The sequence below is a fragment of the Triturus cristatus genome, chromosome 2_1, assembly GCF_964204655.1.
Source record: "Triturus cristatus chromosome 2_1, aTriCri1.1, whole genome shotgun sequence".
NCBI classification, from domain to species: Eukaryota; Metazoa; Chordata; class Amphibia; order Caudata; family Salamandridae; genus Triturus; species Triturus cristatus.
Window position 1 is genome coordinate 92355781 of NC_140581.1, and position 25528 is coordinate 92381308.

A 25528-nucleotide genomic window follows, 5' to 3' on the forward strand; every position below is an offset into this window, starting at 1 on the left:
TGATCGTCTGCGACAGGAAGAGCATCGTCCGCGACAGGAAGAACATCTTCTGCGACTCCAAGCAGCTGAAGCGTGAGCGATTCTGCAGAAGTTTGGTCACTGTATTACAACTGTGTATATCTTTCTTTCTCCCCCAGGTTGAACTTTGACGTTTGGTTTTGTTATTAAAAATTGGGAGGGATGTAGTGTCCAAGCATGGACACGTTCTAGTGCTCCGACCTGCTGTATTACACTGTACACCCACCCACCACAGACGTCACTGTGTCAGGTGACGCTGTCAATAAAAGGGGCCGAGCGCACGTGCTCGTGGCCAGTTAACCCACCATCCAACTACGTGTCTGGGTCCATGATTACTAGCATGAGGGCCTAGGGCCCCAAACACCACAGACGAGGCAGGGAAGGAGGGGGCATTCTCATAGAGCCCCGAGGTTGGGGAGACGGGGGTCTGCCATCGCCCCGAATATTATGAGCAAAGTTAAGTACCAGGTTCATTTTACAATTTGAAACCACAGATTTTTAAATAATCCTGTAACACAAACTGCAACACATGCTTGGCAGCATAGACGTGATTACATAACAGAATCTCCATTTTAGTTTAAGCTCGGGCCGAAACGCGGACCTCGCTCGGTGTTCATGCTCCTGGAGCCGGGCACGCAGCTCTTTCACTGGCTGCACCGACGGCCAGGGCAGCGGGGGTTTGTGCTGGGAGAGGGGCAGGCCACTTTCACCAGCACGCCCCCCTCCTCCTTCCATGCCGCTGTAAAAGCAATCCATTTATTACTATAATTAATGCACACAATAACTCGGAGATGCCGAGTAACAGGACTCAAAAGAGAGAAAAGTTGCTACACCTTGGGTCGATTTAAATGGTCGCAATCTGTAGTCGGGGCCACTGAAATTATGCATCATGTGGGAGGACCAAACTATGTGGCAGGGTTTGCTAAATTATGTAAACACAAGGAGATGTTGGACTGAGCGCTGAAACCTTCCAGACACTCTCTCTCAGCCACAGATCCATTATGTTCTTTTGCTCACCACGCCACCCCAGTTCAGACCCAGCTATATTCAAATCAGTCATGACCCTGATCCTTATGGGAACAGTCCAGCCCGAACTGCCAAGCTAGGTCTGCCCTGGACCAGAAACGAGCATCTTGGGACTGTTTTTCTTTTTTTTTTTAACCCTTGTTAGGGCCTCGTTTATGGTTCAGATACGTCAATCGTCACCTTCCAAAAAACCCTAATCGCAAGTCGTTGGTAACAAACTTGACAACAAGTGCACAAGATATATGTCACGTCAGTCAAATACATACAGTAAATAACTACATTTACTCCACTTGTCTTCATCCGCCTTCTCCTCTCCCGTCACCGACCGGTTCGTGGGCATAGGGAAAAAGGGCAAAAAAACAGGTTAGTGGCCCCTCCGGACCCCCGTCCCTCCGGCAAGGGTAGGGGGACCCCTTGGGTCCTCAGCTGTCGTCGTCTTCTTCATTGCCTGAGCCTTCCAGCGCCCCCCGTGTGAGGGTACAAGGAGACCCCTTTGGGTCCTCGGGTTTCGTCGTCGCTGTCTTCATCTCCTCTGTGCAGTGCTGCGTAGTCACGCAGGCGGCTGTGGATCATCTTATGGTAACAGCCCTCATCAGCCAGGCTTGCTTGAATTTAGTGGCAAAGTGAACAAAGGACACACGTCTGGGCATACCCTGCCAACTTAGGGCAAACAAAGCAATCGCAGGGAGTAGATGGACGGAGTGCTGAAACCTTTCAGGCACTCACCCCCAGTCACAGATCTGGGTTGAATCCATCATCATTCTTTTGCCCACTTCGCCACCCCAGTTCAGACCCTGCCATATCCAAATCAGTCTTGACCCTGTTTCTCATGTAGTTCATGAGGCCCCCCCCCCCCCCCAAGCTGACGAGCTTTAGAACGCCTGCACGCTATGAGTGGGATTATACGTGAAAAAAAATTGGTGGACAGCAACCCATAAATATTCTCTACTACTGATGATGGAGGAATCCCAAAACTCTGGCGTCTAGAGATACGATTTTGAAAGACGGCATTAGCTGAAAAAGATTATGAACTTTGTCTGAAAAACTGAACAACAACTACCAAGATCCTGTGGGGTAATGGCGCTGTTGCATGCAAGCAGTGCGCTCTTACTCACTTTCAGTAATATATTAAGCTAAAAGGAGTTAGGTGTAATTATCAGAGTGACTCAGTGAGTTAATGTAAGTTTTTAAAGAGGGGTGAAGAAATAGGGTGGAGAGCAAGGAGAGGTTACACAGAACGAGACATCATGATTTCAGGTCAGAATTTAGGGTACTGGTATGTGAGCGGAAGCTCCTGATTGAAGTGCTCCTGAAGTATTGTACAAGGTTAATCAATAAACATATTTTACAAAAAAAATGATTTCAGGTCAGAAAGGTTTTGGTGTTGCAGGAATGGTTACTCGGAAGTAGAGTTTATGATTTGAATGAGGTACGGTTAGTTTACTGTAGTAGAGTAAAGAATTAGGCAGCAGCATGTAAAAGAGTAGGGTCAACTCAAACAATAAGGCAGGCAGAGGAGGGAGTGTGAAGAGAGTATCATTCACCTAGAAAGGAAGGCGAGAGAATACCCTGTAGCTTTTGCAAAGTTGAGGTACGATGCAGTCTGAGAAAGTAGAAGAAACACAGAAAGTTTAATTACATGTGGGCATTTGATATGTTGTTCCGTCTTAGTTTTTTCTGTTTTGAATATCAGTGGTTTTTTATGGTCTGTTTTCTTTACTTAGATTTTGAACATTATTGGTGTGGTGTGGCGCAGCGGCCAGAGCAGCTGGATCCGGGGCGTGGGGTTCACAGTTCTATCATGTGACTCTAGGCAATAGCTCACTTTATCGCCCTTGTGGCTGGATACCCCTAGGGTTTGCACTTTACAAATGTGGAATTATTATTATTACAAATGGTTGACTTTGTACTTTATCTTTAATACGAGGTACTGTGTTATATCTTTATAGGTAGGGAATTCCAAAATCTGCTGCGTGCAAAGAGGAAGTGGTGCCACCATTGGCTTTCTTTCTATACGCAGGAATTATTAAGCTCGGTGCCAGTGTGGAACATAAGTTTCCGGATTGGGCTTGTGTTGCAATTTTATTATTTTTTCTTAAATTAATTTGGGGTCAGTTTAAAGCCTGCAAGTTTGAAAAAATGTGGTTTCATATATTTCATCATCATTCATAGCTTTTATTTCCGTTAAAAACCATAAAAGCACAGGTATATAATACAATGATAAAAATTCACAATACATACTCAGCCATGATACAATAGGTAAGATAATTAAAATATGCTTAAAAGCAATATCACCAGTAAAAAAACAGTTAGTGATCAAAAAAGAGGAACAGTAAATCTATAGATAAAACAACATAATACTACACGTGGTTTGCCTTAATCATTGCATTTCTTACGAACCACATGGAGAGGAGGAATCTCGAAGTGGCAAAGACAAACACAGGGGTCGTATCATATTTTAATAGTCTAAAAACTTCCCTGTAATCCCTAAGACCTCTTAATTTACAAAGGGAAATGATCCATTTATATCGCGCCCTGTTATAAGAGGGACAGAAAAGCAAAACATGCACATCAGTCTCCTCTACATGCTCGCAACCAGGGCAGGGGCACCACCTAGATGACGAGGGCATCCATTTGTTTGTAAAAGCCCGCAAAGGTAAGGATCCGTGTCTGAACTGGAGATAACGTTTTTTTGCTAGCGAGGGCTGGATGTCATCTAAGAAATTTTCAAAAACATAATATTCCTTCACCTCCAAAAATTTAAGAGACAGCCTGCCCATGCTAGAGTCCAGATCGCGGAGATTCAGGTGATCAGGTTGGGAATGCCCCCCAGCACCCTTTTGCTAGTCAGAGGGCAGGATGTGTCTGGTGAGATCCACAAATCTTCCCTTTGTATATCGTAGCAGAGTTGTTTAACATGTTTAAGCCACGCAATTTTACCCGATCCCCTTACGGACAAAATGTCGACTAACTCCTCCTTGTAGCTTAATAACTCTGGAGTAGACCAAAGTCTCCTCCAGTAAAACAGAGGTCGATGAAGAATAGTCTCCTGAATAGGGAACAATCCCAAATCCAGTCTTAGGGGGATCAAAGGGGTACTCTTAGGGAGATTTAAGAGACGTCTAATAAAATTATTTTCAGTGACGGACATGGAGCTGGCGTTAACATGGCCCCAAAGCTCTACACCGTATAGTGCTGCTCCCCTACCCTGAGCCCTATAGATTTCCACTGAGGGGCCCACGGGTTTATAAAAACATTCATTAAAAACCTTTAAGATTCCACCTGATCGTGTCCCTATACGCTGACGATATCCTATTGTACTTAGCCTCCCCGCGTAAATCACTGATTGTCCTGGTTGATGTTTTGCGCTCATTCGGCCGCAACTCAGGCCTTGTCATCAACTGGGCTAAATCATGTGTGTATGTGCTTTCCGGGGAGGCTCCCGTCCTCCCGCGGGGCTGTCCGATCCAGATTGCCTCGCAGGGGTTTCGGTACCTGGGGGTTTACATTACTCTGGACCCGGAGGCCCGCTACGAGCGGAATTTGCTTCCCCCCCTCCAGCGTTTGAAGGAGGACGTCGCGCGCTGGCGGCGCCTGCCGCTTTCGCCGCTCGGCCGGGCGGCATTGTTTAAGATGATGTCGTTGCCACGCTTCCTGTACGCTCTCCAGAATACTATGGATTTAGTCCCGGCGCGCTACTTCCGTGAGGTGGAGAGTCTCCAGCGCCGCCTGTTCTGGGACGGGAGGCCGCGTATTGCCCTGGCGAAGTTGACGCTCCCATGGTACGACGGGGGGATTGCCCTCCCGGATATTAAACGGTATTACTGGGCCTCCCAGCTAGCTGCAATTAATCATGGCCTTTACGGGCCCGCCTTAAACCCGGCATTTGAAATGGACAAGATGCTCCTGCCTGGTGGCGACTATAATCGAGCGCTCTACTCTGGCGCGCCCGGACCCCGCCTGACGGGACCTACGCGTGTCATGGTACGAGTATGGCACGCGGCTAACGCAGCTATGGGGTGGAAGGACCGTTTGACCCGGGCATCACCGTTGTACGCGTCTGAGAGATTGGGCTCCCTGTGGACCTCGAAGGGCTTCGAGAAGTGGGACACGATCGGCATTAGTAAAGTGGGGGACCTTTGGACGAGGGGGGGATTTAAAACATTCGAGACGCTGCAGACGGAGTTTCAGCTGCAGGGCAGTGAATACTTTCGGTACTTGCAGGTCCGTCACGCACTGGGCTCCGTCTTCCCAGACGTCGCCTCCATCCCGGAGTCTTCCCCCCCTGGAGGATAGAGTGCTGGATGGCCACGTTCCGGACAGCACGATCTCCCTTATTTACAAAAAATTGATTAATGACCGCTCGGGCTTGCTGACTGGCCTCCGCGAGGCTTGGGTTGCCGATGGGCTGGAGTTGGACGACGAGGACTGGATTTCCGCGGTGGCCTCTCCGAAGGAGGTGGCCATACCGGCTCGCCTTCGCTTCGTCCAGCTTAAGATACTCCACCGGGTTTACATGACGGGGCCAAGGCTTCTGCGTATGGGTTATGTTGAGGATGGGTTGAGTAAGCGTGGGTGTGGTGCTTTGGCGACCTTTTTTCATATTTTGTGGGAATGCCCGAAGGTGGAGCGATTCTGGCGTGGTGTGCATGAGGTCCTGCGAGTGGTTACGCATGTCGCGCTGCTGCCTGAAGCGAGGAGATGCCTGCTGAATGTGTGGGAACCAACTGACTACTCGGTTCCGCAGACGCGATGGGTGACTCTGGGATATATGATAGCTAAGCGTGACATTGCTCAACTGTGGGGATCCCAGAGGCCCCCGGCGGTGTCGGCCTGGAAAGAACACATGGATTGGTGCATGTTCCGAGAAAAGGTGGTGTATGTGGCGAGGGGTAAGCCTGGGGTGTGGGTGAAAGTATGGGGCCCCTGGAACGCCTACCGCGGGGGTATCTGCGCGCCACCATTGCTGCCTGCGGCCTCACCAGCCCCGTCCCCTTAGTTGACTCCTTTCCATAACCCCAAGCACGGAGTTCCCCCAGTCCTCGATCTGTTCCCTTTCCCCTCTTTAGACTCCTGTTGATGGCTGGGGTCCCCCATTCGGGGAGCACGTGCTGTTACTTTCGACTGCGGGTTGCCTTGCGGGTGTGGTTTTTGTGTTGTGTGTATAAAATGAAACCGTATTGTGGGGTCAGAGTGATGTGGCCCACGATGTCGATACCTCCTGATTTTGCTTCTCGGCACCGCCCAGGGTTCTTGTATAAATGTCATATGCTCCTGTCATTCTAGCGGCCGGCCGGAAGGTTGTAGGCCCATCCTTGTATATTCTTGAGATTGCAATAAACGGTTTCAAAAAAAAAAAAAAAAAAAAAAAAAAGATTCCACCTGATGATTGTATTAACTTAAGATTAGCCTTGACCATATGGGAATCCCACTCCATCCTGTCATTCAGGGTAGCTCCCAAGTAGTCAAATGTAGAGACTTTCTCGAGAGAACATCCCTCCAAATGCGGACGGGGATAAGTTGATGGTTTAGAATTAAAAACCATATATTTGGTTTTAGAAAGATTTAATTCCAAATTTCTCAAAGAGCAGAAAGAACACTCCAATGTTCGCTGGGCTCCCATTGGAGATTTTGAAAGTAGGAGGGTGTCATCAGCGAACATTAGGGCCGGTATTCTGCGTGCTGCTAAAACCGGAGAATCAAGATCCTTTGCCTCCAAAAGATGAGTAATCAAACCGTTGATGAATAGAGTGAACAAGGTGGGGGCCAACACACACCCCTGCCTAACACCCCTGTCCACCGGGAAGGGCGCAGAGAGCTCACCATTCCTACCATAGCGAACCTTTGCAAACGTTCCAGAATGGAGTCGCCTGAAGAGGTCACAAAGGTAAGTGGGGGCGCCCATCTCGAGTAAAATTGACCAAAGCTTATCCCTCTGTACCAGATCAAAAGCGGATCTAAGATCCACAAAGATCAGGTAGAGAGAACCCTTCCCCAGGAACACCGTTTTCCAGTGAACCAACTGCAGCCTGAACAGTTGGTCAATTGTGGAAACTCTAGGACGAAAGCCTGCTTGGAAGGGCGATAGAATATGGATTTCTTCCATCCAGCTTTCTAGCCTAGTTAATAGGATTCGGGCGAACACCTTCTGGAGGACATCAATAAGGCTGATAGGCCGATAATTTACTGGATCTAAAGGGGAGGCTTTTTTATAAATAGGGATGATTTCTGCGCCCTTCCAAGTATGAGGGGTAGCCATACCAGAAATAATTGCGTTATAGTATATTATCAGGTATGGAACCCAAACCGTTGGTTCACTTTTAAATAAATCCCCAGGGATCCTATCTAGACCAGTGGCTTTGCCAGAAGAAAGACTCAGTAGGGCAGCCTGGATTTCGGAAGAGGTGCAGAGAACTGGATCAGAGTCCCCTGCTACGATAGGGGCATGGAGAGGTTCAACCACAGCGTCACTTGTCGGATTGCTAAAGAGGGGCTTAAAGTGCCTCAACCAAACCTCCTCACTAAGACCAGGTGTTATAGCTGGGGATCCTGCACTACTACCACACCTGACTAAATTCCAGAAAGTCCTGGAATCATGACTATCCAGGGCATCCTTTATATTAGCCCACCTGTCAACCTCCCAGTCTTTTTTAGCTATAGATATAACAGATTTATAGAAAAATCTAGCTCCTCTGATACTATGACACGTCCCATGTTTCACCTCCCATAGGAGGGCCCGTTTAGCATCCTTACAACTAGAATTATGCCAATTGGCTTGTTTCCGTACCCTATTTGCCTTAGGTTTTGTCGTGATGTAAAAAAAACTAGCGGCCATTGAAAAAAGTTTCATGTGGATAGTCTCCAGGGCTTCAAAATTAAGTGGACCCTGTCTGGCCTCCATGAGAACAGATACTTCGGCTAAATGGGTGACCACCTGTGAATAAAAAGCCGCAATTTTATTTGGGGTAGACAAAAACTGAGCCCACCTAATGCGACGTCCATCAGCCACCGCTAGTAAATTGGGTGCTACAGATTGAACTAAAGTCCCTAGGGCTCGAGCTGGATCCAGATGATGTAAAAATTCCAGACTGAGGAGATTATGGTCACTATCAACCCTGTCCACTATGGTAAGGGATTTAAGATGGGACCAAAACTCCACAGATACCAAGATGTAATCAATGGTTGAACTTTTGCCCAGTCTGTTATAAGTATGCTTCCCGGGGGTATCTGGGGCAAGTCTACCATTGCAGGCTCGCAGTGAATGAGATCTTACGAGCTTGTTATTCTCCATAGCCAGAGGTGTAAAACGCAGAACAGGGTACATAAGACAGTCCTGTATATTCCAGGATAGATCAACCTCGGAAGTAATAGAGGGTATGCCAACCAAGGGTTCAAAGTGGCAATTGAAATCACCGCCAATGATCTTATATGGAAGTGCAGAAAACAAAATCAAAAGGTCATTGAGGGCATTAAGAATGGTAAGTCCAAGATGTAAAGGAGTGGAACGTAAGTAGATATTAATTACTAGTATCGAAGTGCCATCCCCGAACTTCAGATTTATACAAAGAATGGGAATCAATAACAGTAACTGTACACCCCAAGTTGGTAGCCACCAAAGTACATAGACCCCACGAGGGACACCCCCTGGGACTCTGCACAGCCGGGACATTATAAGAAGCAAAGACATTATAAGAAGCAAAACCAGCCTTGACCGGGGTAGTCGTCATCCAAGTCTCTTGAAAGAGACAGAGGTCGTACTGATCTATCAGTGCCTCCCAGTCGGGGTTGGAAAGTTTAGTACCCAGCCCCGCTACATTCCACGACCCTATTAAGGAACCAGAGTTTGCATTGTCGGGGAAGCTAGGAGATACAATCTCTGTACTTGCAGAATCACCTCGTTGAGATATTGGAAACAGACCTACATCACCATCAGACGTACCAATATTGAAGCCCGGTGGGGTCACGGGTGCTTTAACAGCACAAGCCATAGAAAGACCTCCCTCTACACTTGCCCCCTCCGGCTTGAAAATGTTAGGCCGACCATAAAGTAGATCAGTTGCCCCCACACAGGGAATATTAGTCAAGCCTCATTGTCCAAGCAGCCAAAAGAGTTAGCAACAGGAATACTATAGGCAACAGTAAGAGGACCAGAATGGGGGTTCCTTAGATCGGACCTTACCAAGCCAACTGGCCGTTGATAGAAATAACTCAGAGGCAAAGGTAAAATTAAACTCTGGAAAGACCGATCATGCCTTTCTAGAATAAAATTGGCCACTCTAGGATCCCTGAAATTAATAATAACACAATCCCCTCCTTTGTCTTTTTAATTTACTCCCAGCCATCCCACCCTTCGCACGAACAAAATTTCCCCGGAACTCCCTCTTGGTAAAGATCTATGAGTATTCAACCAATGGGTAACCTTATTCTTCAATTCGTGGTAGGATTCCTGGCATGCACCAGACAGTGGGGGAACACCAGTAAGAACCACCACATATGGCGAGGCCTCTGGAGGTAAGTGTGGAGAAAGTGATGGTGGTGGTTGCCCAGTACTATGAACATTCCCATCTTTAAATTGGGGTGTAAAAGCACTATCCTCTCTCCTCTTACCCAATGTTGGATTAAAAAGAGTAGAAGGAGGTGGAGGCATACTAGGAACAGGTATAGGCAACCTAGCAGGTAAATGGGGTTCGGATACGCTTGGATCCAAAGTAGGAGGGGGTATCTTCATGCTAGGTAATGCCCGTACCCCACTGTCATTAGAACCAGAAGGGCGAGCAGTAGAGCTGGTACCTTGATAGCTAGGCAAAGAATTTGCGGTGGGCTTGTGGAAAGACCCACTTCCAGGGGGGGCAACTAGATACACAGATGGTTTACAGTTAATTAAAGATACCACTCGATCAATCTTACTCATCAGAGTTTTAAATTGAGAATTGATGAGTGTTTCCAGTTGGGTTTGTAAGTCAATTAGGAGATGGGTAGCCCATATCGGAGGTGTTAGAGGGGCAGACAGTTGAGTTGGACCTGCATTGAAAGATGTTCTGGGTGCAGAGTTATTCGTAGGAGATTTAGTACATGGTTTAGCCTTCTTTTTTTTTCCCCCCGGGGCTTTTGGGTACTAGATGTAACATGGAGATCCTGGGGTAATGATATGGTGTTTGATAGAGTACCCACAGGGCTGGACACGAAGATGGTTTGGGCACAGGGAAGCTCAGCAAAAGAGGATACAAGAGACGAGACCAAGTTGTTGTCTAAAGGAATAGAGACATTCCCAAGAGTAGGAGAAGAAATTAAACTTGGGGTAAGAGATAGACGCCGCTCAGTATTTTCAATTGCATTTGCCACCACCCCAATAGTTTTTTGCAGCATTTTATCGATTGCCGTAAGGCTTGGAAGAGGGGTGTTGTGAGGCACATTTTGTCTAGTACAAGGACGACTAGTCACTGTTTTGGTTTTGCCCATTATCTCAAGCCTATTAGTGCTCAGTATAAACCAGTACCACACTCTCAAAGCAAAAACCAATACAGCAATATAACACCCCTCAATTGTTATACCAAATTAATCGAAGCAGTTGGCAACACAAAGATAAGAAATACAATATAATAAGTACACCCAAGTTGCACTGTAAACAAACCTCAAACAAGACATTAGATCTCCTGGGAATAACCTCACTCTACCAGGCAAAGGAACTGGCCCAGCCCAGCCTCCTTCGGCCTCTGACGGCCTAAGACGGCCCGCCCTTGTCCCGGGCTTCTCCCGGCGCGTCCCGCGGGACGAAGTTCCACACAGTCCTTTATGCGCCCCCTGGCGCCTGGGAATTGCGTGATCGGCGTCGTCCGGGGCTGCAGGAATGCTGGGGGATGTAGTCCGGGCGAACCGTACAGCGGAGCTAAGCCCGGCTGTAGAGGGTATCACCTGTGGTAGCAGAGCGGAGCCAAGCCCAACTTAAGCAGGAAATCACCAGGGGTAACGAAAGCAAGCGTGGCCAGAGAGGGTTACCCAATTAATGCAGCAGTTTCATATATTTAGAAGTAGCCTTGCTGCTGAGTTTTAGATTCTTTGTAGCAGTCTGATAGCTTAGAGTGGACTGCTGTGGTGCAGTCAGTACACATAGCCATGTTTTGAGAGGATGAGTGATGTTTGTACCTTTTGAGGAAATCTGAGATGTGGAAACATTTGTCTAGGTGTTTTCATTGTGTAGAAGAAGGTTGACAGGGACAGCCTGTCACTGAAGTATTCATGGAAAGTGTTGAGTCAAAGAAAATTCCTAGATCTGTCACTTCTGTGGCTATGTTTGGAGGGGTCCCAGTACATCTGTGCAGAAATTTATACGGTCATAGTTTTTCCAATCACCGCAGGTCAGTAGTTAAGGTTTTGAAGCATTCCGCTTGAGGTGAGTCCACGTCACTCATTCTATAGCTATGATGCAAGTGTTAAGTTTTGATTTTCCTTCGTCTAGAGTTTTCCTGTTTTGAGAATTATCCATTGTCTGCAGGTGAGTTTGAAACTGTTGATAAGACTTAGAAGTGCTTCCATGTATATGTTGAAAAGTAGATGTGCGATGATAGATCCTTGTGGAACTTGCTTTTACGCAGTAAGGATTTGAAGAGAAAGCTGGTGTGTGATTGTGGTGTGATCTGTTGTTGTAAGAAGAAATCCAGTAGAGGGCATGCCATCTGCACCAACTTCAGTCTCAGAAGTAATGTGTCATGGTATAAAGTGTCAAAAGTTGCACTAAGTGCCAACAGTAGTAATGCAGCGTCTCCATTTTGACTACTGTTTTTGAGGTCGTCCTAAATTGCAATTAGGGTAGATCCATATTACATTATTGCTTGGTCATTTTTACACATATAAGCAGTGGGCAAAACGTTCACCTCATTACTACCAGTTTAGCACCAAAATACAATATTAAGTCTCTGAAAGGTGACCAATCAACGTCTGTGAAAGGTCTTCCACTACACGTGATATTTTTAGTAACTTTTGATCCATTCAGTTACATTTTTTGCTGTTAAATTCTGTACATTTTACAGCGGATGATGGCGTATGTGGCAAATCCATCCTTTTGCAGAAAAAAGCACTGCTGCACTATCGCATAATTCCAAGGGTCCTGCTTGTATTTGAATATTTCCCTGTTGTAACAGGGCAACCCGTCCAGGCCCCTTAAAACCATAAGGACGTTAACAGACCTGCATGTCTATAGTGACTTGAATGATCTACTTGGATCTAACTGCCATGTGCTTGCCTTTTTCTTCATTATGACATACAAGAGAACCTTCAAGCAAGTAAGCCCAGCATGTGTGCTGTATTTAATAGACTAAACTTTTTCTCCATGTATAATAAAAACCTAGCTCACATATAGGGTTCACACGATGGTGCCTTGCCTCTTAGTTCATTAATAGCATTGTTATCAGGGCGGGGGCAGGAATGGTTATCATTTCATCTTTAAAAACTCACTTTTAATAAATATATTACTATAGCGTGATGTTATAACTACAGTCATTGACAGAACATTTTCCATTGAATTGGCCACGAATACTCCCATTTAACATGCAGTTTTATTGATACAACTTTATAGCGTATAAACAATAATGTGGGGAAATTGGATTTCAGGAAAAATATTTGTAATTTGCAAATCTCCAAGAAAAGTGTTCTGAATTGTTTTGTTCCTATTAAAATCTTTGTTTCCATCACACAGAATTACAATGTGCTTTTCTAACTACTGAAATATTTTGAAATATTAGTAGAGTTCACTTACTAGCGGTTAGGGAAAAAACCTGACCTCCTACAGCCTTTCATTTTACACTTGTTGTAAAGCATGATTGCGAGGAAGTTCACTTCACAAAATCCTCTAACTCTAAAAGTAAATACCAACCTCCAGGATAAAATAAGCAGCAAATTGTAGGACCTATGCTGACATTTGACCTCTGTCTTTGAATGCACTGCAAATGTGACAAGATAAAAACAGGATTTAAAGGCGTCTTTGCTGCTCATTCACTTTCTGAGTAAACCGAACACCTGTTTGTCAGCTGATCAGGACAGTAGGCCATAAAAATAGCCTACCCTGATAAAATATGACTCTAAATTTATTGAGGCCTGTCTTCCGATAAAACACACCCATTTACAAACAGCCATCAGGTGTCTGCCACAAGGTGAGCCTGGGAACTTTAAGTACCTTGTGTCTCCATGCTCCACTTTCGACTATGTTGGGAGTCACCCACACCCAGCGGCGGCCAGTATGGCTCGTGGGTGGCGGGGGTTGAGGGGGGAGATAAATGGTGGGGGGGCTTACCTTGAGGCCAGGTCCCGCATCTCTGGTCCTGCTCCTGCCTCCGACTCCAGGAACAGGAAGCAGTCAGCCCGGCTTCCTCCTCTAAACTATTCATAACGCTACTAGTTTGGGTGCCATGACACGGCACTCAGCCAGGGGCTGGAGGAGTGGACATGTTCTCCATGCAGGCTGTAATGCAGCCTGCATGGAGAAAGGGAAAGTGCGCATGATGGGCCGACCAAAAAGTCATTGCGCACTTAGGAGTTGGCAAACCACTCCTCTCCTGCTCCGAGAGCAGAGCAGCCCCGCCCACCTGCAAAGCAGCAGGACACAAAGCATAAAATGATAATATCTCTGTTATCAGTTTGTTTCTACTTGGCACTGCTTAAAAGCAGTGGGGCGACGCTCCTCCGCCACTGCCCACACCACTCCTCATCCTGCCATATGACACATTGCCTGTACCAAATACCATAAGCCATATAGCAACAATGAAGGGTGAGCCTGTTGTAAATAAAGACACGCATTAGTCAGGTAGAGAAGTGTAGGATTTATTTATCGCCATCAAGGAAACAACAAGGGAGAACACTCGGCTTTGCACAGCGGCCTCTGTTAATCGCCTCACACCAACCTTCCAAAACCCCAGAGATGGAGCCGTCCAAGTGTGGACTCTGCAGGGTAAGAGAGAAAGGAAAACACGGAGTGGAATAATAGGGGAGGGAAGCGGGTGGAAGAAGGGAATCTATAACACATTTCCCCTCCTGGACAATGAAAGGGAAAACATCTCAAACTACGCAAAAATGTACTGAATGAGATCCCTCTCCTTTTAAACAAAAAAGAACATCGGTAATATATATCAATTGATTAAAGGATTAGGCCCTCCAAGGAGGAGCCATAAACTAACCTATCCTCTTGTAAACAAACCACTAGAAGATCAAGAATTCCTTGTTACAAATCTTCATAATGCCAGGATACTTCTCACTCACTCACTCACTCTCCAGGCATTGATATCCGCCAGTGGATCAGCCACTTACTCTCTCTGTCACTATCCTGTGCCTCATCCTACAGAGCTGCGCACACCCTGTTCTTGCTCCATGTCTGCCCCTTTTCGAGACATACCACATGACATCCCACCCTCACGATCTTCATTGGGGCAGAAAACGTTGGATGTATCACTATATGGTGCCTCAGGTCTCTGGATGTGTACTCTGGCCCCAACTTCCCAACATCTGCTCTTCACCCCTTTAAGGTTATCATAGACATTGCAGTGTTTGAGGGAGGAGGAATTAGTGTGGGCCCATTTGTTCAGGTCATTAATGAGACATGCTACATCTTGTAGGTTGCCCTTGTAGTGTAGTTCCTATAACCCTGATAGGCTCTGCGCATTGGAATAACATACACTATAGATTTGACATAGGACTAAGGTCAGTATGTCTCTACGAGGGGGATAACGGAGTCAGTATGGAGTCCGGGAGACCATAGAGCAAGGCATTGCCATCATTCAGAGGTAAAAGTAGGAGGGCTTAAAAGGCAGTTCTTAATTCACTTTCTGAGAGAATGGTTTCACCTTCTTATGTGGAGAGAGCTGGTACCAGGCCATCTTAGTTTTGTTGGCAGTGTGTTGCATGAGATTGATGTCCAGGGTGAATCTGAGTGACTTTGTACTGTTTGAAAGTAGTCATTTTAACCTGCCCAGATTCCTGTGGTTGCGTCGGGGTTTCATTTTGCCTGTTGTCCTTGGCAAACAGCAAGAATTATGTTCTGGTGGAGTTAATCTTCAGGTTGAATAGTCAGGCCTTGATGAGGTGCAGGTAGTGTCTGAGGTGTTGGATATCTTAAGCAGAGGAGACTTTCAAAGGTTGTTGAATGCTGTTGGCGTATTGGTTCGTTTTGGTGTTATCTGCGAGTAGAGCCCGCGGGGCTCAATGTACAGGTCAAAGATGGCGTGGGGGAGGGGTGGCAGATGGATTCCTTGGGGACTTCATGGGTTTTTAGGGAACTTCTGGAACCTGGAGGTGCAATGTATAAATATTTCTATGCTATCCTAGCGAATAAGCAACTACAAAAATATTTCTTTATTACATTGGATCACAGCGTTAGCAGAGTAATCCTTTTACTCAGGTTGGGTGTCCTTCCATTAAATGCATACAAACGTTATTGGTCCAGTTCTACTAACAAGTTTATTATATGTAACCTGTGCCAAGGAGGGATACAAGACCTGAGGTATGCACTGTATATCTGCCCTGCGCTTGCAGCGGCACATGTTCATTACATAACTACCCAATATTTTAAATGTAATAGAACAAAAGCTGATAAATTGATCTATTTAGTAAAGTTTCCTCTAAATTAATATGTATATTACAAGGTTTTTTATAAAAAAAAAAAAGAAATATTTCTCGTCAAATTGTTTTAAAATTCTTATCTGCAATGAGGAATGGATTTATTGTTTTAAAATTGTTGATCTAATTCAAGGTATAAATCAATCAATCTTTGACTTGGAGGTGCATGCATGAACCAACTGGAGTCGTTTGGATAGCTATAAGGAGAAACAAGCATTGGCATAGCCAATAGGTCTCGCCTTTGGGACCTTATAAGTGTTTAGCCATGCAACAGTTGCATAACTAAATACTTATAAGGTCCCAAAAGCGAGACCTATTGGCTATGCAAAGCGAAAGTGATCGCGATCACGATCAAACATCAAAGCGGCCGTGCGGCCGCGAAAGTGAAAGTAATCGTGGTAAAGCGCGGTGCGCGCGCCCGCGCACATGCACTGTAGCTCTAGGCTGGCCTGGTAGCACTTTTTGGAGCCCTCTCAATAAGTCTCGCCAGACCAGCACATGCGCTGGGTCAGGCGAGACCTAAAAATGATGGATGTTTTGAGAGAATCCCATTTGAGACTTTACAGTGTCACTGATTGTGGAGTTGTTGGCAGTGTCGAAAGTAGCTGAGAGGTCCAGTAATATTGGGAGACTGGGAATATCTTTATTTGTGGTCAGGAGGGCGTTGGCTGTGATTTGTAAGGTAGTTGTCTCTGCTGCAGCGTGATCTAAATCTAGATTGGTAGTCATTCAGGAGATGGTTGGCACGGATATGATCCTGAAGTTGAGCCCAGCCTGCATTTTCAGTGGATATTGCGGATGAGGAGTAGATGAATGTTGGGTCCAGTGGGGGCTTCTTCAAGACCTGGGGGATTTGGTTTGACTTGAGAACGTCTGAGAAAATGCCTTGTGAAGGAGGTTTGAGACTGGTTAGTAAGGGGTGAGAAAGCTTCGCTAGAAAGGGGTTTTAGGAAGGATAAAAGAGGTGGCTTTGAGGTAGTTGAGAAAGCTGGCAAGCTCTTTGAGAGACGGGTGGATTTGTAGGGTGACCAGTGTGGGAGGCAGCATGGAGGAGTTCGTCTCAGAGAAGACGCAGGTTTGTTGTTGTTTTTTTGTATTTTCTCGGAGAAGAAGAGTTTAGTGGCATTGAACTTGTCTGTGCAGTGTGATCTTGTAGGATCAAGCAATTGTTGTTGAAGAGTGTCCTGCTTTGATTGGGAACTTCACTGATAGTGTTTGTGTAGTATTTCACTTTAGCCCAAGTGATAAGTTGTTTGTGTGTTCTATAAAGGGACTTCAGTAGCATAGCATGAGGTTATCGGAGATTCTGTGTTTTCTTCCATTTTCTTTCCAGCTTTTGGATGGAGCTCTTTTTGACGGAGAGGTCTTTGTACCAGGGTGCTGGAGGGTTAAGCTTACACTTTCGATTTTTAGTTGGAGGTGGTTACTCGCATGGTTTTCCAAAAATGCATCCGATTCGTTCAGAAAGAAATAGGGTGAGAGGTTGGGATAGTGAGGTGGTCGTTTCAGTCCAGGGGTGTGGGAGGCCTGCAAAGGACGATTGATAGTCGAGAGGTTGAGGTCCAGCATGCGGCCTTTGGAGTGTGTTGATTGGATGACATGCTGTACCAGGTTGACTGTGTCAATGAGGTTGAGGAATGTGGTGTGTTTTTTTTCTTTTCATGCTTGATTTGTTTTGTACGTTGATTCACCAAGTATGGTGTGTGGGTGTGCTGGATGGATGGGACGGTGATTGTTTGTTTTTGTTTTTTTTGTTTTTTTGACAACAAACTTTATTGGCATTTATAAGGACACCGGGGAGCTCGTCCCCATACACGGTACCAATATGGATAGAAGAACAGTGAGAATTGGCATCCTTGTTCAACCCCCCCCTGGTCTGCAAAACATCAGACCCCCAAACCCTCCCCCCCCCCGCCCGCACATCACACCAGTCCAGAGTCCAACACAAATATGCAACATTTCCTAACAGCATGTGCTCCATATTCTGATTACTCTCCCTCCAAGTCCTAGGGCCCGGGGCCCCGGAGGGGAAGCCACCGGGGCTCTGATTAGCCTCTCTATTGGGTCCAATGGCACTGCACCCTCCCGCACAGACAATACGATGCCCCGATATCGCGCCCATCTCTTCCAGACTTTACCATGCTTGGCCGGACAACCCCTTGCCAGGAATACCGCCTCTTCCGTGGACATGCAGCGATCCAATGCCCTCGTCCAGGCCTGAACCGGGGGCGGGGCAGAGGACTTCCAATGCTGGGCAATATCTCGCTTGGCCAGCGTCAAACCCAGAAACAGGAGGTGTCGCTTATAGATATTACCCCCTATCTCCTCGGTACAGTGCAACAGTGTTAAGCGGGGATCAGGGGGAAGCTCCCAACCCAGCACCCCCCCCCAAGCAGGACAGAACCGCCTCCCAGAACGGGCGTAGCCGACCACAATCCCACACCGTGTGGAGAAATGTACCATCCCCGTCGCCGCAGCGAAGACACGTGGGTGATTGTTTTTTTTTAAATATTTTTTTTATAGAACTCACCTATAAACTCCTTGTTCTGTCTGGGATACTATAGGTGGTGAGCTTCATAGCAGAGAGGGGGTAGTGGCATGTGAGGAGTACCGGGGTCCAGTTATGGATGATGGGAAGCCCCCAGCGAGAAGGATAGCTGTACCCAATATATACCGGTTGGTGCCTCAGGATGGCAGTTGTAAGATCCAGGTGAAAAACATTTCTGCAAGAATCTGACTGTTTAGACGCCAGGATCAAAAAGAAACCCACTGACTTGGATGTGCTTTGAATGCTGCAGGATGACCGCCTCTGTGTACAAAGCTTTCCATTGCTGGCAGAGCTATTCAGATGACCAATCTATAATGTCAAATGGCTCAACTTGAAAATGGGTACCTACTTGAGAAGGGTTGGGGCGATGGAATCATACATTGCGGGTTAGAAGGAGAAACCACTGTAGGGTCACAAGACCTCGTGCTACCTTCCTATGGACATTGCAGAGGAATGATGCACATAGAGAAGGGAGGTGTTTTTATCCACAAGTAGTAGTAGTACAAAGAAATGGGGAAAGCCCTGCTCACACTGCAGCCAACTATTTCCTACTCTCAGGATATAGATTGCTCTCAGGATTGGGGGATGCTCCACACCGCAGCTTGCTCATCAGGCGGCATGGCTCCTGATCTGTTGTCCTCTGTGAATACACATGCAATCTGGCCACTGTGTTTTCTTTTCTTGTCAGGATCGAATGACTGCTCAGGGGCACTGAGAGATCTGGATTGCATTTTCACCAGTTCAAAGATTTAAATGCTTTCACTGGGGTCCACTTCTCAAGGGTGTTCACCCTTCACAGTATTGCACCGTCTTCTTTCTTTGTGGCATTCTAGATGACGTTCATCATATGAGGGAGTATCAGCTAACATTAATTAGACTGCAGCAGGTACACAACTATGTAGCTAGTGCAGTTTGATGTTGCTAATCCTGTGAGCACTTCCATGTTTGGAGTCTGAGCTCCTTGCATCAATTTCTGGTTCGAAGGACTAATTCAGTAAAATTGTACGTACCAACCAGACATTTGTCAACTGCGGGCCAACTTGTTCGCTGGTATAAGTTTTTTTTCTTTTTAATTTGGCAACAATTGGGTGTGAGTTCTATGAACCATGTAATCGTGCGGTTTGAAATACAGGAATTGGCTTCCTGTTGAACCACATTTGATTCCCAATCTTGCCCAGTTGAAGAACTGTTTGAAGATTCATCTGTTTCCGATGGTATAGTTTGATATAATGAAGCTGCTAGCAATTCAGTATCACAGGGTTCTGGCACTATGAAACAAATGCCATCCTGTTCACATGTCATAACCTTTCCTCAGAAGATGTTTTAATCATGTTTCACATTGTCTCCTCTGGCTAAAACACATCTGGCTGGGTAGATGACCAGTGAAGTAAACTCTCCTTGTTGATATCTGCTATGACTTGAATATTCGAATCCTGCCAAGGCCACTAGGCCTTTAACCCTTTAGAAGTTGGTGAATTAAGTAATCTTACACTGCATAATGTGTAACCCCTGGACAGTGCTTAGAAATGGCACATACTGTGGTGCTAAATGCAGTATAATAATGTTATTACTGTTATCAATAATGGGTTTATTAGTTGTTCAGGCGCGTGCTGTTGATCTAATCTTCTGGATCTCAGACACTGGGAGCACGAGAGGTGAGCTCTTTGGCACCAGGGATGGGTCCCACATATCCCTTTCTGACTTAGCGGCAGTGTAGTTCACCGGGGTGGGGGAGGGTGTTTGGAGTAGCACCACCCCATCCTTTGACAATCTGCCAGTGTGAGCAATACGCGACATTTATTACAGAGTGAACCTTGGACCCTGTGTGATCATTAATAGACAGTAAGTGTAGAAGCTTCCCTCTCATGTGTGCTCCTTAATGCACCCTTTCCTATCCACAGTTACCTTCACCTGCTACAGCAAGAAGACTTCTGCTGCACATTTCTTTTCAGTCCAGCATTGTCCAAACTGAACACACTTTTTTTTATGGATTGTTTTATATAATGATACAACTTTACTACTATATACCTACCACAATTATAGTTTCCTTCTACCCATTAGAAACCTATATCTTCCTACTAGCTCTAGTGCTGGAACAATTTTCAGATTGGGGGTGTTACCACCAATGTTGCATCACTGATGACATAGAGATTGTGAAAAATCCAAATGTAGTAAATGAGCTTCGCCCATTCAGCAGGAGAGCAGTAAGTGTGCGGGGTGTAGCTGGTGGTGCATTTTGGAGCACACTGTTGCAAATATATCACTAACACATGGTATGGTAGTGCACTGTCCTTTACAGACAGCACAATTTCCATTGAAATGGCCTCCACATTTGTGCAAACATGAATGCGGATGGATTAGCTTAGCTACAAAGCAAAGGAGTGCTGAACAGGGGTGAGAGACCAGGGATATAATATACAGAGAGGCATGTAAAAGGTGTGTTCTTGCCTATTGGGGGTTGGTATAGTAATTCTTTGAAGAGACTGAATTGCAGGAGGGTTGGACCATTTTTGGTGGCAGTGTGGATGCTGTTTCATATCCTGGGACTATAAACAAAAAGCTGCCTTTTGGGTTTTTCTATCTTGAACAATTTGTGTCTCCAGTCTGGCAATATTCTTGCATCTGGTATGGCACTCACTGCCCATCTGAGATCAATAGTTTTTTTTGCCAGGTCAGTTGTAGTGCCATTATGATGGGTTTTTAAGTAATCAGGGGATCTGTAGAAGATGCAGGCTTGGAGGAGGAGCCAATCAAATTGCTTCTTTTTGAGGTTGTGTGTTTTTACCTGTGGCAGCATGTAGGGTGTATTTGGGAGGTGTCTTCATCCAGGTGAGTGAATCAGAGGCAGTCTTCTTCTGTAACTGGTTTGTAAAAGGAAGAGTTTTACTCTTTATAGGAGGGCGAGCTAATACCATACTTAAACCATGCATGTTTCTTTTACTTGACTATGTGGTCTTTGAAGCAAACGACGGTGTTAAGGAGAGCTTGCTATCAGCTGTGGGATGAAGCTGTTCAGATTTTTGTTGAATAATCAGGCTTGGACCTGTGGTTGGTGGAGCTTTAGACGAGAACTGATCGTCCAATCCTGGAGTAGCTTGAGGCAGGAAATGGGTGGATAAATGTTCCTGGAAATTTTAAAGTAGAGTGTCATTGGTGTATTGATTGCTTTCTTGATGTTATTTGTATTTAAGGAACACAAGAGGTACCATGTAAAGAAAGGATGAATGTGTGAGGCTGTCCACAGGACTTTGTGTTGAGTTAGTATTCCTTATAAGATTCTGTCATGTGCTGTTCGATGTCCTTTCCCTTATGTGTTTTTTTACTATTTAAAGGCCTCAATCTGGTTGGAGGGTGCTTCACAACAATGCTGTGTTCCATTGCTTGTTTCCTCATTCTGTCCACTTGCTGATACTGACTCTTCGATACCGGTATTCCCTGACCTAGATTCCCGACTCCTGGTTATCGCCAACCCTCTGAAGGCTTCATCAGCAAGGAGTTTATGCCTTTTGGCTTCTTCCTCCTGAGAAGGTAGAAGTTTCTCGAGGGCAATTGCCTACCACTTATTCCAGTGTGTGATGACATTGTGGATTCTAGAAACAGCTACCCTTACCTTGGACAGCGAAAGACCTGGATTATGGGGAAGAATTTAGCCCTGAACATCGCATCAGCGATCCAGCAATAGCTGTGTAGCTTGTGGACCTGTCCTTTCCAGATAAACTGGAAGACTCTCCAGTGAGACGATGAGGGCTGAGAAATACATGTCTTTAAGATAGTGCTGCTAGACTATCTTTCTGTAATAGAAAGATAGATGTGCTCCATCTTTAAATGACTATCTATCAGATATGCATTGAATCCGGAAGTGATTAAAGGGGGCGATTTGTTTTCTTCTGTAGTATTGATGTATTGCACCTGAGTTCTGCAGAATGCAGATCTGCCCTCACATCTGAACTTTTTTGATCAAGCTCCATCATCACACTGGCGACTAGTGAAGTTCTTCTCCTGTGAAAAGCAGAATGGAGCTGGAATGTGGAACCGGAATTTGGTTGTGGTTGTTTTTGAACCAGCCTTGTTGTCAACACTGCCACACATGCATCTGTTGGCTCTTTATGGCTTTCTGACAGTCATTAGAGGAGCTCCGTCCACCAATGTTGACAGTGCTGTGGGAATATTTGTCTAATACAACTTTTAACCTTGAGTCTGATGCTACAAGTAATCCAGGCATATCACGGTCTTAGCAGTATTGTGTTCAGGTGCTGACAGTTGTGGTGCGAGTAGGATTTCCCACTATGAATAATGACTGTAGGGATGGCTCAAGAGAACTCTCATATCCTATGCTTGGGGAAACAAATTAGGATGAGTTCCCTCCTTGGGAAAAACATGTTTTTGGGCAAGGGCTCACACAGCACAAATGATCACATATGACCCTAGTCCATCTCTTGGAGCAAATCTGTTTGGCCACCAGCTGGGGAACTAGTGAAGAGTTCAGTATGAATAATAAAAACTGTTATGATCATCCTTTAGCCGCACAGTTTTTGCCTCTAAGAGAGCTGTTTGCCCTACTGCAAGCTCTTTCGGGCTGGGTTTATTGCCTGGGGCTACTTAGACAGCAATATCTGGTTCCAGCCTTCTCCACCAGCCAATACACCCAGCTCCCAAAAGCTTGACTATCTGACATGTTTGCAAAGACTTGGGAACAGATGGTTCCTGAAATGTAGGCCGTGGATTTTTACAGGGGGGTTGCTTATAGATTTATACTGTCCCAGAACAATTTATTTTCTGTCAAACACCATTACTTCGGAATCCACTTCCATAGAAGAGCAATTTTGGAGAGAATTCGGAGGTTGCTGGGCAAAGAGAACAAGTTACTTATTTTTGGTAACGCCTTTTCTGTTAGAAACTCTTATCTAACCATAGACTCCCCACCTTGTAAAATTTTCAAGGCGCCAGACTGGATCTGGAAACTTTTGCTACCTATTTTCTTACATGCCAGCTGGTGACATACAGCTCCATGTCTGATCAGTCCTTCCCCGGATGTGACATTGGGGGCCCCCATATAAGCTCTACCTCCACTCACTTGTTTTCTGATATCTATCTGCTCCGGTTGATGCAAAGCCATTGAAATCAGAATAATGGCAGTGTGCAGACCTTCAGATTTGGAATCTTAATAATGGATTGTATGAGACCATTCCACAGAATGGGGAGGAAGATGAGTCGGTGGGGAATCAGCAGTTAGAGGCTCTACTAGAAAAGGCGTTACCAAAGGCAGGTAACTTGTTCTTCTGATAGACTGGCTGTCCAGGCAATAGTACTTCATGAAGGTGTGGAGGGACGTCCACTGAGCTGCCTGGCAAATGTCCAGAACTGGCACAATGTGCACCAGCGCAGTGAAATAAGCCTTTGCTCTGGTGTAATGAGCTTCCAAGCCTTCTATGGAGAGAGAAATTCAATCCGATTCCTTCCCAGACTCTCCAGTTCATAGGCTCTTTGTTCTACACATTGTTGGGGAAGATGTTTCTTCCAGAACTTAGAAAGGTGAATCTGTGGCTCATGTGAGGGTGCTTTTGGCCAAGCCGCAAGTCCCAGCCTAGAAGTGGTTGGTTGTTCAAGGCAGCATGACTCTAAAGGTGACAATTGTTCCATAGGCACAGCTGCATCTTTATCCTTTAGAAAATCATCTGTAAAGGAATTGGATTCTAGTTTCACAGGATTACAATTTCATGATACCTGTTCAATCTCCGATTTCACAAGACCTTCAGTGGTGGCTTTGTCCAGAATCTCTGAACAAAGGTTGTGTTTCTCCTTCCCCGTGCCAATGTAATTATGACACATGCCACTGGTCAGAGTGTGGTGAGTCCAAATTCGAAGGGAGGTACAGGGCAAATAGGATTTTCAAGAAATTGACAGTGGTTCAACTGGCTCGTCTTCACTTTGGTCCTCTCCTGAACAAAGCAAAGTTGCTGTGCTCGAGATTGGGAACTTGAGAGGGGAGTGTTTGAGAGAAAGTAGCCCTTGTGGGCCGACAGATAAACAAACAAGTATGGGGAACCAGGGATGTCGAGGCCTTTGGATTCTGCAGATTTAAAATTTCTGGCTTTATGGTACTTGTTTGACCGATATCTGTTCTGGTAGAAGAATAGGAGAATATAAAACCTTTTCTTTTTCTTTTGCCAATAAGGTAATCCTGAGAGTCCCACCTTTTTTGCCCAAGGTTCCTTCTCCAGTCTACGTCTCAGAAGATTTGGTGTTACCAGTGGTTACACATTTATTTGTTTCTTGAGGAGTGGTTTAACATATGCTTGATGTCCATAGGGCATTCATGATTTATGAATGCCCTATTTAGGAGTGCTCCTTTAGAAAGATGGTGACACTGTTTATCACTTTTGGCTTGGCAGAGCAAGGATTATGCACCTCTTCATCAGCTTTGAGTAGGTGGCTCAAGCAGACGATTTTGGCCTTTGAGGGTTTATCTTTGCTCTCAAAAGTACAAGTAAGATGTACCAGGGGCATAGGTGATTCCTGGGTAATGTTAAAGGGAGCAACCATGAGAGATGTCTGCTGAGCTGTTACATATGATACCGCCATAAAGGAACAATATGAAAGATGAGAAACTGATTAGACACTACCACGATGAAATCAAAATAGCCCAAGCTAGATATGTCCAGGAAAAAATAAACTCGGCCACCCACTCTTCCAGAGAACTTTTCAAGGTGGTTAAATACCTCACGTCAATTGAACCTGATGCCTCTCCACAATCTTTATCTAATTAGAGATGCAATGAACTTGCAGTCTTTTTTAAAGACCAGGTTGAAAACATCTACCACTCCATGAGGGAGTAGAGATAATCGAGGCCCTCAAGGCACCAAGGCTTCCATAGGGCACACAGCGAGACCCATATTAAAGGAATTTCCAGCGATTAAAAAAAGACACCATGATTAAGATCCTACAAGGCATCAAATCAGGCTCCCCTAAAGATCCGATACCCCCACATATTTTGTTACAGGGTGGAGACACTATACTAACAACTGCCACAGAGTTACTCACTCTATCCCTCACGCAAGGGAAAGTGCCGAAAACCTAGAAACCCGCCATAGTCCGACCATTGCTAAAAAAGCCACACTTAGACCCAACAGACCTAGGTATCTTCTGTCCCATTTCACTCTTACCCATCTTAGGAAAGATTGCTGAAAAATATATCGACCACACTCTGTCCCAGTTCCTAGGAGAATGAGGTGCTTCACCAGATCCACATGGGTTTCGGACCAGCACATAGCACCGAATCTGCCTTACTACTGGTCACAGAGGAACTTAAGGGAATCCTTGATCAAGGAGGAACTG

At 45.6% G+C, this 25528-nt stretch overlaps 2 protein-coding genes across 3 annotated transcripts in view; one reads left to right on the forward strand and one right to left on the reverse strand.

The window, feature by feature from the left end:
* The window catches only part of LOC146863814 (uncharacterized), a 28496-nt gene extending 21547 nt beyond the window's left edge, over positions 1-6949 (reverse strand). The window contains exon 1 of the mRNA XM_085636958.1: positions 6868-6949. Within this exon, the coding sequence (XP_085493084.1) occupies positions 6868-6949 (82 nt within the window). The remainder of the gene's footprint in view (positions 1-6867) is intronic.
* LOC146863815 (mitochondrial amidoxime-reducing component 1-like) overlaps positions 1-25528 on the forward strand; it is a 35572-nt gene that overhangs the window by 4434 nt on the left and 5610 nt on the right. The window lies entirely within an intron of this gene.